This window comes from Dermacentor variabilis, unplaced genomic scaffold (genome assembly GCF_050947875.1).
Source record: "Dermacentor variabilis isolate Ectoservices unplaced genomic scaffold, ASM5094787v1 scaffold_16, whole genome shotgun sequence".
Classification (NCBI taxonomy): Eukaryota; Metazoa; Arthropoda; class Arachnida; order Ixodida; family Ixodidae; genus Dermacentor; species Dermacentor variabilis.
In genome coordinates, this window is record NW_027460324.1 from 2,688,777 (window position 1) to 2,702,640 (window position 13,864).

Genomic DNA, 13,864 nt, shown 5'->3' on the forward strand with positions numbered 1-13,864 from the left:
AAATTTGTTTCCTGGTGCCCTGCAGTTTGTGCTGTAATACTTGCAGAGCATTTACACAAACATCATGTTTCACACTTTGGTCACCATGCCTTTTGTAGGCAGTTGCCTGTGTCACACACAAAGTTCTTTGTGCTCTGTGTGTACACCATCACTTTCGCACCACCCAAAAAGTATTGGGGACAAGTACTCCGCCATTTGTCGAAAGCGCCTCGCTTGCGTAGTGTAAAGGATAATGTGGCGCGCTCCTCATAGGTTTTGCTGTTGGCCCTCAGTAAAAACACCACGGTGAAATGTCGCTCCTGGACATTTCTGTAAGTACTCTCGAAAAAAAGGGAGCTTTTGCCATCAAAACAATAATTTTGGGCAAACAGAAAGCACAGCATAGTTTACAGACGCTATCTCTTTACCTAATACATACAGTGAACGCCCACTACATGCACTGGCTCGCCTCGATAGAGTTCCTCAAAAACCGGCTTTTTGCATAAAAGATGCGAAATGTGTTCTTATAGTGGGCTGTCTATGTAACCAAATGGAGCGTAACACAATGAAGCCTCAGTGCAGCGATCACATGTGTTTGCGGTGACCGACTGTGCATGCATGTCCGCGCACAATGTTTCGCTTTCGCTGCAAGCGCGTGTTCGCACCGTGCCACGAGCTTTAGGCCGCAGTATATGAGCATTTGACAGTACACAAGCAACCATTATTGAGTGGACAATATGAGGGCTGTTAAACAACAGTTTCATTATAACTAGGAACTTCGATCCCTACGGCGGCAACTTGTGATGTGCCGTTGCGAGGATCCAATCTTTTTTTTTTTTCCCCCTAAAGTTTTGGACGTTTCAGTATCATCGTTTCTCGAGTTGCAACATACTGTATGTTTATTGGTCTTCTCGAGCAATTACCTGCTGCCTCATAATCCCAGTACATTATTCATTGTTTGGTGCTTCACCAGCACAAGCATATGCCATGCTGTTTCTTTAATGTGCGTTTTACAGATCCCTTTCCAATGAAGTTGCCAGTATCTAGCATCAACAAGTTTATAGACCAAGACATTAGCCGAGATGTGCGCGCAGGCGAGCGTCTCAATGCACGCTTTCTGCTACTCACCGAACATCACAGCCCCTACGCCGTATCGGAAATCTTCCTTGCAGAAGTGATTGCTGCACCCCCAATAAAGGCATCCGATAAAGGCATCCCAAAGTTATTAGAACGCAGGGGCAAGCATGTCAGATTTTCAAAGTTCAGTGAAACCTTGTTAAACCATAGTTGGCCGGAGTTCAGAAAAAGTATGTACTAAACGGTAGTACTGTTTAACCGAAATAGCTTGAGATTGCGCCCACTTACCGTATTTACGTGATTGTAAGTCGACCACTTTTTTAAAATTTGATAGTCTAAAGTTGGGGGGTTGACTTACAATCGAAACCAAAATATGGCCCCGCCAAAAAAGCGAGACCAACGGCAGCTACAACGTAGTTACAATTTTATGTTTGCTCTATGGCCCTACCCGTATCTTTTCGCTATCCTGCGTGTTTGTTCGCTTTCGGAAGGGTTTTCCAACATTTTTGAGAGTTTTACACTGCATGCAGCACTCGTGGGGGGTTGTCGATAGTAGATGGAAGCGCCGCTGTTCCCATTTGCGGCGGCACCCTCAGAACGGCGGTGCTTGCGGGGAGTATCGGTAGTTCATGGAAGAGCAGACACCGCTCGCGAGTTTCTCTTTCTCTGTTTAAAGGCATTGGTATTGGTTTGACGCGTTCCACTTGACTGCCGGCTACGTGCTACTTCTATGCTTCCCCAGTCGTCACGAGTGCTCCAGGCCCACTAATCGTTCGGCACTCGTTCACAGCAGCATTCAAGAGGGCTGCCATCCTTCACGCTGAAGAAACAAATCACTGCACAGCGGGCCGCAATTTCGATGTTTCTGAATGGGTGGTGCGAGAGTGGCGACTGCAGTGAAGCGAAATTTTCACCTGTGACGGCAAGTGAGAAATTTCCCATGTGCCGAAGTCTGGACGCTTTCCGGAGCTGTAGACTAAGCCTGCGGCGTTTGTCGCTGAAATGAGTGATCGGCCCTGCCAGTGAAGTGCGACATGGTCATGAAACAAGCCCGGACCTTCGCCTTAATTTTAAGGCTCTGCTCCGCCATGAGTACGAGTGGCTGGCGGCAGAAGACAGCGAAATTACGCCAACCGGACTTGTCAAAAGAGCCTCCCTGATGGCTGCGTGTGGTTGGGTGCACTCGGCGTGGGCTGCTGTTCCGCAAGATGTCCTGGTGCGGTCGTTTGCCAAATGTGAAATTTCGCTGGACCACGACGCACTGTGGGACCGCAGCAACTATGACGATGGCAGCACTAGTGAAGACGAGTAGTCCAGTGACCATGTCAGCTACTAGTAAATTTTCGTTATCGAATGCGCCCTCGGGTATGCTCTCTCCCTCTTATTTTCCTGTCACGCGATATGGGGCGGGGGTCGACTTACATTCGAGTCGACTCACAATCGTGTAAATATGGTACCTGTCAAAAACGAAACACGGAACTCAGAGAGAGTGCGATGAAAGGGGAAAAAGACATGCAGTATTTAATCACTTTGCGCAACAAAAGTTATTTTACTTTGATGCCGCGGCAGCCTAGCAGCAACGACAGCGGCCTCAAACTTACTGAAGCTGCATGCCAGCTTTTCAAACACTTGCATGGTGGATTTCTCGTTGGCCTTACGTATTCTCTGTGCACGCACTGCAGAAGTCGTGGGGTGCCTTTTTCATTGCGGGGAGCTATTCTCGTCATGATGATAACATTCATGAGGCTGACGTAACGCACAGCTTCTGCCACTGTCAGGCCTGAATCGCCCGTGCTGTCACTTTCCATGTCGTGCTCATCACTGTTGCTTGTCGACACCTCAGCAACAACGGAGGCAACAATGATGAAAAGTCGCACCTCGTAGCAGACATCTTTCTGTGGTCGCAGCAGCGCTGCTGAGCAACTTGTTCGCGTTCGAAATGCCACACCGTAGTCAAAAGTAGATCCCCGTCGCATGACAGCACCGATTTCTTCGTGTCACATTCGATAGCACGAACGATGTCTAATTTTTCTTCTATGCTGAGCACCCAGCGTCCTTTTTATCCGAGCTTCGGCATGACACGAGTCCTTGCTTACACGGCGTCGAAATGATGTTGATATGGCTTCATGCGCAAATGCAAGGGCGCTTGGAGGCTGTTGTTCCGACCTCTGAGGCTTGCTCTGCCAGGCCGCCCGATGGAGACGACGCACCGCCGTGTTTGTGCGACGAAAAGGGGGAACACTACGCGTTAACTGACATGTACGCAGTGAGCTAGTACGATTTATGCAGATACAAAACACATTATGTTCGATGGCCGCTGAGTCGGGGATTTGACTTTACTACTTTTAAAACGAAACTGCTGTTTAAGTGGGTACGGTTTGAGGTTTTACTGTACACTCGAACCTCGTTATATTGAGACAGAATACAGCGAAATAATGGCTGTGTGATTAAGAGGATGAACACCCAGGGTTGCCAGATTAGCTTATTAATAGGCAAATTGGGCTACTTTTTGTCCGAGTGGGCACCAGTTTTCCTTTTGGCTATATAGCTATTTTTGGGCTACACCTTCTTCCTGTGTAAAAAAAAGTTAAAATAGTTAAGCGCAAATGCAAAGCACGCTGGAATCAAAATGCAGACGACAGTAGGTTAAAGAAATTGAGCACGTCTGCTATAAAATCAAAATTTGCTAGTTCTATGTGAGAGAACACATATGCATGTCAAAAGGTCAAAGATCGCATCCTTCTGATAATTTTAATTACGAAAGCTGGCCTCATGAAACACGTCTCCATCCCCGAACTAACGCTACCCACACGCGCGTGCCAGCGAACATAGACTGTTGCTGTCTCCAGATGTGAGCTTTCGGCGTCCTACGTTTTAAGCATGAGATGCTTTTAGCTCCCGTTGACGGTGCGCTGCAGGTGACCTCGGCGCCAGAACAGAGGGAGAACACAGAGCGAAACCTAACCGAAATTTGCCGAATTTTCTGCCTGCCGCATGGCGCCTACGTGCACTCTTAGACAAGATATACGTCCTTTTGGGCGTGTATCTGCCGCGCAACAATAATTGTCATCTCCCTTGCTTGCGTTTCCTTTCTGGAAAATGCCCTGCCCCCTTACTTTCATGTCTGGAATGCAATGTCATGCTGATAATGTGCATGCAGTTCGTTACTGGGAAGTACCGGCCTCGCAGCGTTAAAGAAAGGAAATGCGGACAAGAGAGATGACGCTTATTGTTGTACGGCAAGATACAACCCAAAGAGTGTAATTTTGTTTTAGAGTGTAGCAATTCGCTCGGACCCTTCCTGCCCAAATTGCAGCTGCTCCAACGCCAATGCAGAACATATCCTCTTCTGTTGCCCCACAGCCACCACAGCCATTTGTTCCCTACACAACTCCAAACCTGCCTCCTATCTTTGCAATCACTACCCTTATCACATGTTGCTGTCTAACGAGTGTTCAGCCAGGTCTCGCTCATTAAAACCGACCTTCGAAATAGAATGTCGAACAAGTCATTGGTAGCATTCCTCCACGTGAAGTTTGGCCTGGCCAGAAACGGAGGCTGCTGCAAGGATTTTAAACCGGGCCAAGAATTTTTGTCCCGTTTCAGATATGACATTTTGTACGGATCAAGCAGTTCTACTTCTCAATAAGCTCGTGATGCTTAATCATAGCATACTTTTTATGTCTATATATCGTACTGGATTTTGTAACAACCGCCATCTATTGTGTTAGACTTTGTCTTGAAATTTTTTGTAGTTTTCCATTTAGTACATTGTGTGGTGTTAAGTGAAATTATCATGAGCTGTAAGTAATGATACTGAACACCTGAATGCATGCCATTGCTTAGCGTGTTTATTGCGCAGTGCTATTTGTGTGTTGTTCTTTTCGTGATTTTTTATTGCTCTGGGAAAAATAAAACAGTGCCTTTGTAATGAAGACCGCATTTGCCTTATCATGAATTTGCCTGCATGTCTGCATTTCTGCACTTGCGCTTGTGCAGCATTTGCTTTCCGTGCCGCATGGCCTCCGTGACAATGCGTGCAGAGGTCATGCATGGTCTTGCGTGGGAGAACTAATATGTAGGTATTCTTGCCGAAAATTAATTCAATATGCTTAAAAAATGACTTCACAATAAGACAAAGCTCTTTGGCTACTTTTGGGCTACGTAAAAGTTTCTCTTTTGGCTACATTTGGCCTACTGCGGAGGCCAATTTGGCTACCTGTGGTTGGAGCGATCTGGCAACCCTGTTTCGCCACCAACTGAAGATTACAAACACCACCAACAGCAGCAGCATCGTGATTGCTTCACGCAAGACGACGCTGAAGTTACGCTTCAGAACGCTGCTAGACTTAACTGCTCTAGCTGTCTGTTTCGGATAGTAAACCTAATTTTAATTGGTGGAGATGCTGGGATCAACTGCCAAACTTCCATTCTGGAACTCTGCACCCATACGCTATGACTCGGTATGCGTGAAGATGCAACCACGCACCGACCGTCCATGCCCCCTTCACCTTTCTGCTCTAGGGTGTCTTACTAGAGGGATCTGGTGGTCTTCAGTAGCACTGATGACAGTGATGTGGAGGACTGGCTCTCATCTTACGCTAAGGTAACCATCCACAACCAGTGGGGTGATGCCACTAAGTTCAACGATGTCGTCTACTACCTTTCTAATGGGGCTAACTTGTGGTTTAAAAAATGCGTGGCAGACTTTCCAACCTGGTCTGCATTTAAGGCTGCCCTCATAGACGTGTTTGGGCACCCTGCCACATAACATTTGTGCACCAAACAATGTTTGCACAAACTGGCACAGCAGCTGGGCAAGCTGTTCACAAGTTACATTGATGACATTCTGTACTTCTCGAAGCACGTCAATGTCTCCATGCCCAAATCTGATGAAATCAAGCACATTATGAACAGCATTGACAATGACGTCTTTGAGATGCTGCTTGCAAAAAGCCCGAGCAGCGTAGCGGAGCTCATCAAGTTGTCAGAGTTACGACCAGCTCTGGAAACAGCGGGCCTTGGCTGGTTACAAATGACGAGAGCCTCGTAAGCCTGGTCGTCATCTCAGACCAGTCAACACTGCTGGCACAGATCACGGCGTTCATACGCCATGAAGTCGCTTGGCAGCTCGCAATGGTGCAGTTTACTCAGCAGCAGCCTCAGCCGTGTCCTGCTCCTTACCTATCACCCGCTATTTGGCAGGCGATTAAAGAAGAAATTGCAGATGCTGTGCCAATGTCCCATCAGTGGCATCCTGTAGCTGCTCCTCTCATGTACGTCAGTGTTGCCACAAGGCCTCGAACGCACCCTGCTTTCACACTGCATCAACCAATGCAGGCGCAGACTCCTCCCCGTGCCCTTTGCGCTGGCCCTGTAGCCGCAAACCCTTTGCGTACTCCAGATGACAATCCAATTTGCTTTGCCTGTGGTCGCCCCAGGCATATATCCCGTTATTGTTGCCACCACATACCATTGGCAGTCTCATGGCTATCAATTGACGACTCGCTATGCTGATCAACTACCACTCCGCTACACTCCAAGCGCTCCCGATTGTCATACCTCCTTCGACCAGTGCTCTCAATTACCATGTCAGTGCTCTCTCCCCAATGCATCGTTGTCCCCTGCCTACAGAAAAGTAAAACTAAATTCCGGAGTTCACAAGGCAAGAACTGTGTTGCCATCACAGCGTCCAAGTACTCACTTTTCTCTGTTGAATGTCATTGCTATTTCTGTCAAAGGTGCCTCAACTCTTGCCCTTCTGGACACTGGAGCCACCGTTTGTGTTAGGAATGAGACTTTGCCGCTGCATCCGGGAAATGACAGACCCAAGTTGCTGGCATAGGTCTCCGTACCGCAACAGTCCCAGCATGTTTAGCTGTCAGCAGCTTTTACAACCAGAGTTGTAATTTAGGACATTATGTAGATCATTGAGTTCATTGTGCTGCCATCCTGCTACAACATAGTTCTTCGATAAGATTTCCTCTCACAACAAAAAGCCATTGCCAACTGCGAGTGGGCAGAAGTCGAACTTTCTCCTTTATGTGACCTCCGTTTAGACAATTCTCCAGAACATCACCCTAAATTAGTCGTTGCTGAAGTGATTGACATTCCTCCGCACAATGCTGTTGCTTCAGGCCTACGGAAGCATCTCTGACAATATCTCGTCACCGATCATCAAAAGGGCGGCCGTACAAGGAAGGATGATACTTGCGTAAGGGCCCATAAGATGGCTAAGCATTGCTCATCCGTTAAACTATAGTTAGTCTGGTTAGGTGGGTGTACGGCTGGCATAAGCAACAACATATTCAGGATGCCCGTGTTTTTGTTGTGCTGGACAGTGCCAAATCTATGCTGCCGGTGTCTGTCTGTCCCTCCATCGAAGCTGCAGGATCGAAGCGACACAGAATAGGATGTCTTCTTAAGACGACGTCCTAAAGTAGTGAATGCCTCGTCGGATGCTGGAGAGAATGACAGGTTGCTGGAGCCCTTTCTTGGCTATCAAATTTGAAAGACCTACGTGGCTTCCTTGCCTGATGGGCTGTTTGACTTGTAGAGTTCGACATCGTCGGCTACTGCTCTGGCTGCAAGTATTCAGATGCTGATCCCCTGTGCAGTCTCCTCTGCCTGTCAACACTTATACTCGTCGTCTTGCCTCTCAGCATCCACAGAATCCGCCTCTTTCATGGCGCGATGCCCTAGCGGATTAGTCGTGAAACGTTTTGGAAGGGTTGCACGCATGGCCGCGCGCCGGTAAGTCCCCCCCAAAAAAGAAAAAAAGAAGCACTCGGACGCACGCTGCTGCAAACATTTGTGCCGTGTACCGCGTTGAAATTCTACTGATAGCTCGACGTCGATGCGGTGCCGAAAACGTGCATAATGTAAGACTGCAACTCCACTTTAACAGAGAGAACGGCCAGGGCATCGTCCAAGTTGTCCGGACTACACCGTGAACCAGGTAGTTGGTTGCTAGCAAATTTAACGAAAAACCAGCGCATTACACTTGGGCGACACTTAGGCGCATCGCATTGCTGACGAAGTTTTCTTGCGGCGGCGGTCCTCGCTTGCTGGTGATGGCAGTGCGTGCCTGACTGCACGTACTCGTAAGGCGCGGCAACACTGGGTCGATACGGGACCACCAAGACGCTCACTCCAACGATTGACTGACGATTGTGTGTCACTGGAACCGTTTTATCATACCAGGTCGACAACGATGCAACCGACGAGCGCGAGTTTGACTGCGACGAGCTTTCTTGTCGACAGCACACACCTGCCAAGTTTAAATGCAAAAGCTTTAACCCTCTCAAGCCATACCCATGAAGTTTAAGCCAGTGTCGATCCTGTTCAGCGAAGGCTAACCTGGTGCCTTCGAGTTCGTGCACCCGCTACCGGTGGACCCGAACTGAACTGTAAGCAGTTAGGTTGAACAAAACTGCTTCTATAGTTCAATTCTGGCCTTAGTGATTTGAAATAAACTACACTTAACTTCGCACGGCGTGTAAACAATAAGCGGTAAGTGGCGACACAGCGCTGTGCCAACATCTGTATACGTCACCGTACCTGTAGGCTGTCGGCCGCATTCGCCCGTGTTGCCTTTATGTGTCTTCCTTTTGTGTTTAACTTGCGGCAAAACATGTCTTTTAGCAAGCACCAATTAGGCCAGCAAACAGTTCTGTCGCCACGTATATCTGTGGGCCTGCACGTATTGCTTTGCCGGCACATTTCTCAATTTCAGAGGTGCGCTGTTTGCCTCTGCGTCAAGCGGCAAACAAGAGACTGTGTATTCGGTATACAGCAACATAAACAACCGCCTCGCTCAGTTATACCAACGCCGTGCGAGCGATGGCATCCGTGCGTTCTTGTGTGAGAAGAACATGGCCTACAAATAAGCATTTATGCGAGAACATTTTTCTCTAGTAACACTCTATGGCGTGCTAAAATTGTAAGTATGGTGGAGTTAAAGAAAAGCGAGAATGAATTAATTAACAGCCCGTAATATAAGTATCTCAATCACAGTTGCCGTTGTTTAAGTGGTTCAGCCGCTCATATTGACTCATCTCAGGGTGTAACAACACTGCAAATATGCGCAGATATGCATGTTTTGCTACGTTTTGACACTACTTTATATCAGCGATGCACCTTGTTGACCTGCTGCGTGCCCACGCCAGAGTCAAAACATATGAATGACTTCGGCAGTGCTGCTATGAGTGACAAATATTTACATACGTCTGCAAATTCGTTCCATCATGTACAGACTGATGACATTGGAAATCTGTCTCCTCGTTCAGCTGGAGCTTTGCAGCCCCTTCCCTGCCATGCCTGCCCATTTTATCGTGTGGGCATCGACCTCTATGGTCCGTTTTCAATGAAACCTTTCGGTAACTGCTGGATCATCGTTGCTGTCGACCATGTTACGCAGTACGCTGAAACTGAAACGCTGCCACTGCACACATTCCTGCTCTGCTGTTTCGTCCTCTGCCACAGCCCACCTCGTGAACTCCTCAGTGACAGTGGGCGCACCTTTTTGTCTGAGGTTGTCAAAGGCTCAGTGCCATGTTATTCATCGAACCACCACCATCTACCACCCCCAGACCAATGGGCTCACCAAATGTTTCAATGCGACTCTGGGTGACATGCTGTCCATGTGTGTAGGCCATGTATTACATTCATCTACAACACTGCAACCTAGAGTACTAGTGCCTCCCCTTCGCACTTGCACTGTGGCGTGCTACGCTGGCTCGTGCACCAAGGTGTGACCTACAAATTTGCGTGAAACCGGCACGAGCCGTCCAAGTCAAGCTAGCGTGCTCACACATCGGGCCAGACGGGGCCGCGAGAGAGCAGTGAACCAGATAGTTTTGCTTTCGTGGGCCGAACGCGTCCATGGATTTGCAGGACGCAGAGCCGTAGCCTTTACGTGTTTAAAGTTGTGCACACCATTTGGCATATGTACTACTGCAGTAAAGGGCAATAGTCAATATAACGAAGTAGTAGATATAACCAAGTAATCTTGGCTTCCTCTTCAATTTTGTTTTAACGAGGGTCGAGTGAAATGCAAATCGATTTACTTTTTTACTCTTGTTCGAGCAGCACCTGAGAAACTTGGGCCCAAATTTATGTAAGAGATGAGCATAGCGCTTTTGTGAGAATATTTGGTACATACCTGCCAGCTTCCCAGCTCTCTTCGGGAGACTTTTGAATTTCCACCACTCCTTTCGATTGTACGGACATGACCCGAATTATCTGAAATGAGAGAACGGACCTTTGTGGGCTTAGCGTGTGTCAACTATGAGCTGCACTGCCTTTTCATAGTACAAAAAGGCTCCTAAATTCAGCAGTGGTGTGTTTGGGTACTCACCCGATCCTTCTCTTGCTTCCAGGTGGCCAGGAGGTGAAGGTGCTCCACCACTTGGCATCGGGCGCTTATGCGCGGGTCTATCTGGCGCTGATATTGAACACCGAGGAGACATACCTGGACGATGATGAAAGTTTTGAAGTGAGAATTTTCTGCCTTCTGGCTAGTTTGGGCATGGCCTGTGTGTAAAATCACTCTTAATTAAGAGTGACCCTGCTATTGTGTACTGCATGCACCGAAAGCGATTGGAAGAGACGAAAATGCATACTAGCCGCCACACATGGGCAAGCTTAAGATAGGAAGGAGAAATACCAGAGTTGGACATGCTATCGATAATTGCTATTGAGCAAGGGGCTTGGGATACAAGATCGGTAAGATAGTGGTTAAGAGGCACAGCACTTATTTCATTAGCACACTGTTTTGACATCATTAGGAGCCTGTTTGTTGCCCTTAGAGTTTCAAAAGGGGTAATTGATACTAAACTAGTTGAGTTAAGCTGCCCTGATGCACGGGTATTGTTGCTTGGGCACTCTGATCGAACCCCAAATGTGTTTCACTGTACATGCCTTGCAACAACACCCTGTGCAGGCACCTTCCCAGATGAAGGTTGTGCTGAAGGCGGACAACAGCAGAACCAGTGCCTGCTGGGAGGCCTACATCTGCTGCGAACTGCGTCGGCGTTTCAACGAGTCCTTTTCGGGGGCACCTGTAAGTGACTGCTTGGCCAAGACTTTGTCACAAAGTGCAGCTATCAGCCACAAAAGATGCCAGTTGTGTGTGCCTTTGCAGTTTGCTTGTGCTGGTCGTGATAATCGAGCCATGTGACGTCATACAGGGAAGACACTTGGGTCACTCGGCCTAGGGGATGAAATACACTGCAGTGAAACCTCGTTAAACCGTAGTTGGCCGGAGCTCGGAAAAAGTGTGTACTAAACGGTAGTACTGCTTAACCGAAATAGCATGAGATCGCCCACTCACCTGTCAAAAACGGAACTCGGAGAGAGTTCGATGAAAGCCTAAAACATGCAGTATTTATTCACCTCGCACGACAAAGGTGTCATTTTTGTTTGATGTTCCCGCGGCCTAGCAGCGACGACAGCGCCCTCAGAATTACTGAAGCTGCGTGCCAGCTTTTCAGCCAGCCCCCTCATCTCGGCAAACACTCGCATGGCAGTTTCCTTGTTGGCGTTGCAAGTTCTCCGTGCACACAGGAAGTAGCGCTGCAGAAGTCGCTGGGCGCCTCTTTCATTGCGGGGGGCTCTTCTCGTCGTGATGATTGCATTCATGAGGCTGACGTAACGTGCAGCTTCTGCCACTGTCGGGCCCGAATCGCCTGTGCTGTCGCTTTCTGTGTCATCCTTATCACTCTACCTAGGCGACACTTAGGCAACAACAGAGGCAACGATGATGAAAAGTTGCACCTCGTAGCAGATCTCTCTGTGGTCGCAGCAGCGCTGCCGAGGAACTGCTTTGCATTCCAAATGCCACACACCGTAGTCAACAGTAGATCTCTGTGGCGTGCCATAGCCGACGACTTCGTGCCACATTCGATAGCAAGAACGATGTCTAAATTTTCTTCTATGCTGAGCACTCAGCGTCCTTTTTATCCGAGCTTCGGCATGGTGTGAGCGACGAGAGTCCTTGTTTGCACGACGACACAATGCGCTCTGGCACTGCGCCGAAATGATGTTGATGTGGCTTCACGCGCAAATGCACAGAACGCTTGGAGGCCGTTGTTCTGTTCTCTGAGACTTGTTGTTCTGCCGGGCCGCCCGATGGAGACGACGCACTGCCGTGTTTGCACAACGAAAAGTGGAAACACCACGTGTTAACCAATAGGTACACAATAAGCTGGTACGGTTTATGTGGATACAACACACATTATGTTCAGTGGCCGCTGAGTCGGAGATTCGACTTTACTGCTTTTAAAACGAAACTACTATTTAAGTGGGTACGGTTTAACGAAGTTCTACTGTACAAGCCTAGCAAGAGACTGGTTCAGAATATTTTACTTGAGTTGGCAACACAACCAGCATTGTGTATAATGGGGCCAGCCAACACAACCACCAAAATAAAGGCAAAGTAAATCAGTAGAGAATGGGTTAACCGAATTTACTTGTTATGCCATCCATTGCTTCACATATCAGTTCTTCACTAATTCCAAGATTAAAATGAAGTCATACCTTCATATTTTCACATTATAGTGACTGTGAAGAATGACGCATTGTCTTAACTGAGTTACAAATTTAACTAATTGTTGTATGAATTTGTGCCCAGCAAAACAAGTAACATTTAAGCACAATGATAGCGGCGAGCATAGTCGGCGACCATTGAAAATTTGATATGCAGGTCAATCGAGTCGGCTTTTATACATGACTTGTCGAAGATTCCATCGCTGGTGCCCATGTGCCTTCCAGAAAGTACAACACAATTGGTGTCACGCTTACAATCTGATTACACAAGGTTTAGCAAGAACATACACAACAGAAAGAATCAAAGGTAACATTTGAGTAAGTCCCAAATAATGCAGCGAGCGGTAACATTTAGCTGTCAGTGAGTGAAATGCAGTCCCGGAAAGAAGGATAAATACTAAGTACATGGGTAAATATAACGAGCATGTATACAGTTAATGATAGATTTTTCAGACAGGACTGATGCTTTTAGACATGCCCCATGAGCCAATGTGAAATGCATGTATAATAAGATGCTTGAGACCTCCAAACTTTTTCGTTATACAGCTCGCTTCATTGTAAAAGTTGTGCACTTTACTGTTCACAATTTGGCTCACAACATCAAGTTGAAGAGACTTAGTGAAATCAGTCACTAACCTTCTTGAGCACAAAATTTGACAGAATGCGTGACAGTGGCCAGCCTTATTGCATCGAGGTGCTCAGTGGTGAAGCACAAAAGCTATGCAAAGTAAAGTTGGAATGATTGAATGATGCTATCACCTACCTTGCCATAAAAATTCATAGTTTGTCTACAGGATCTTCATACTGTTGCCTTCGTACACATTCACTTCCTTTTCACTAAAGCCAGTGGTGGCTTTGAGACGTCATTGATTGTAAGTTACGATTACATCATCACATCGTCATCAAATGTGATGTACCGTATTTACTTACATAATGAGTGCACTCGCGTAATGATCGCACCCCTGAATTTTGTTGTCAAAATTCGACCCTGAACTTGCCGCAGCGATATGCCGTGGGCCATGTCTAGCTAATGATGATCGCGTTTACCATCTGTCAAATGCTACAGGAACGACTCTTCAAGACATACCAAGCGGTCTGCACGCACCAAACATTTTTAAGCAGATGCCCCATTTCATTCTTTTCATCACTTTCTGTGCTTCCATGAAAAAAAAAGAAAAAAAAGCTACAACCAAACTTGCCTTGGCTTTATTATGTGTAGGCTTTATAATGGTTGTGATCAACAACAACAAAAAAGGCGCCT

At 47.3% G+C, this 13,864-nt stretch overlaps 1 protein-coding gene across 4 annotated transcripts in view; it reads left to right on the top strand.

Moving 5' to 3' along the window:
- LOC142568055 (uncharacterized) overlaps nt 1-13,864 on the top strand; it is a 403,528-nt gene that overhangs the window by 303,603 nt on the left and 86,061 nt on the right. For all 4 annotated transcript variants that reach the window (XM_075678140.1, XM_075678141.1, XM_075678138.1 and 1 more), the window contains 2 exons: nt 10,437-10,552; nt 11,000-11,119. In XM_075678140.1, the coding sequence (XP_075534255.1) occupies nt 10,437-10,552; nt 11,000-11,119 (236 nt within the window). The remainder of the gene's footprint in view (nt 1-10,436; nt 10,553-10,999; nt 11,120-13,864) is intronic.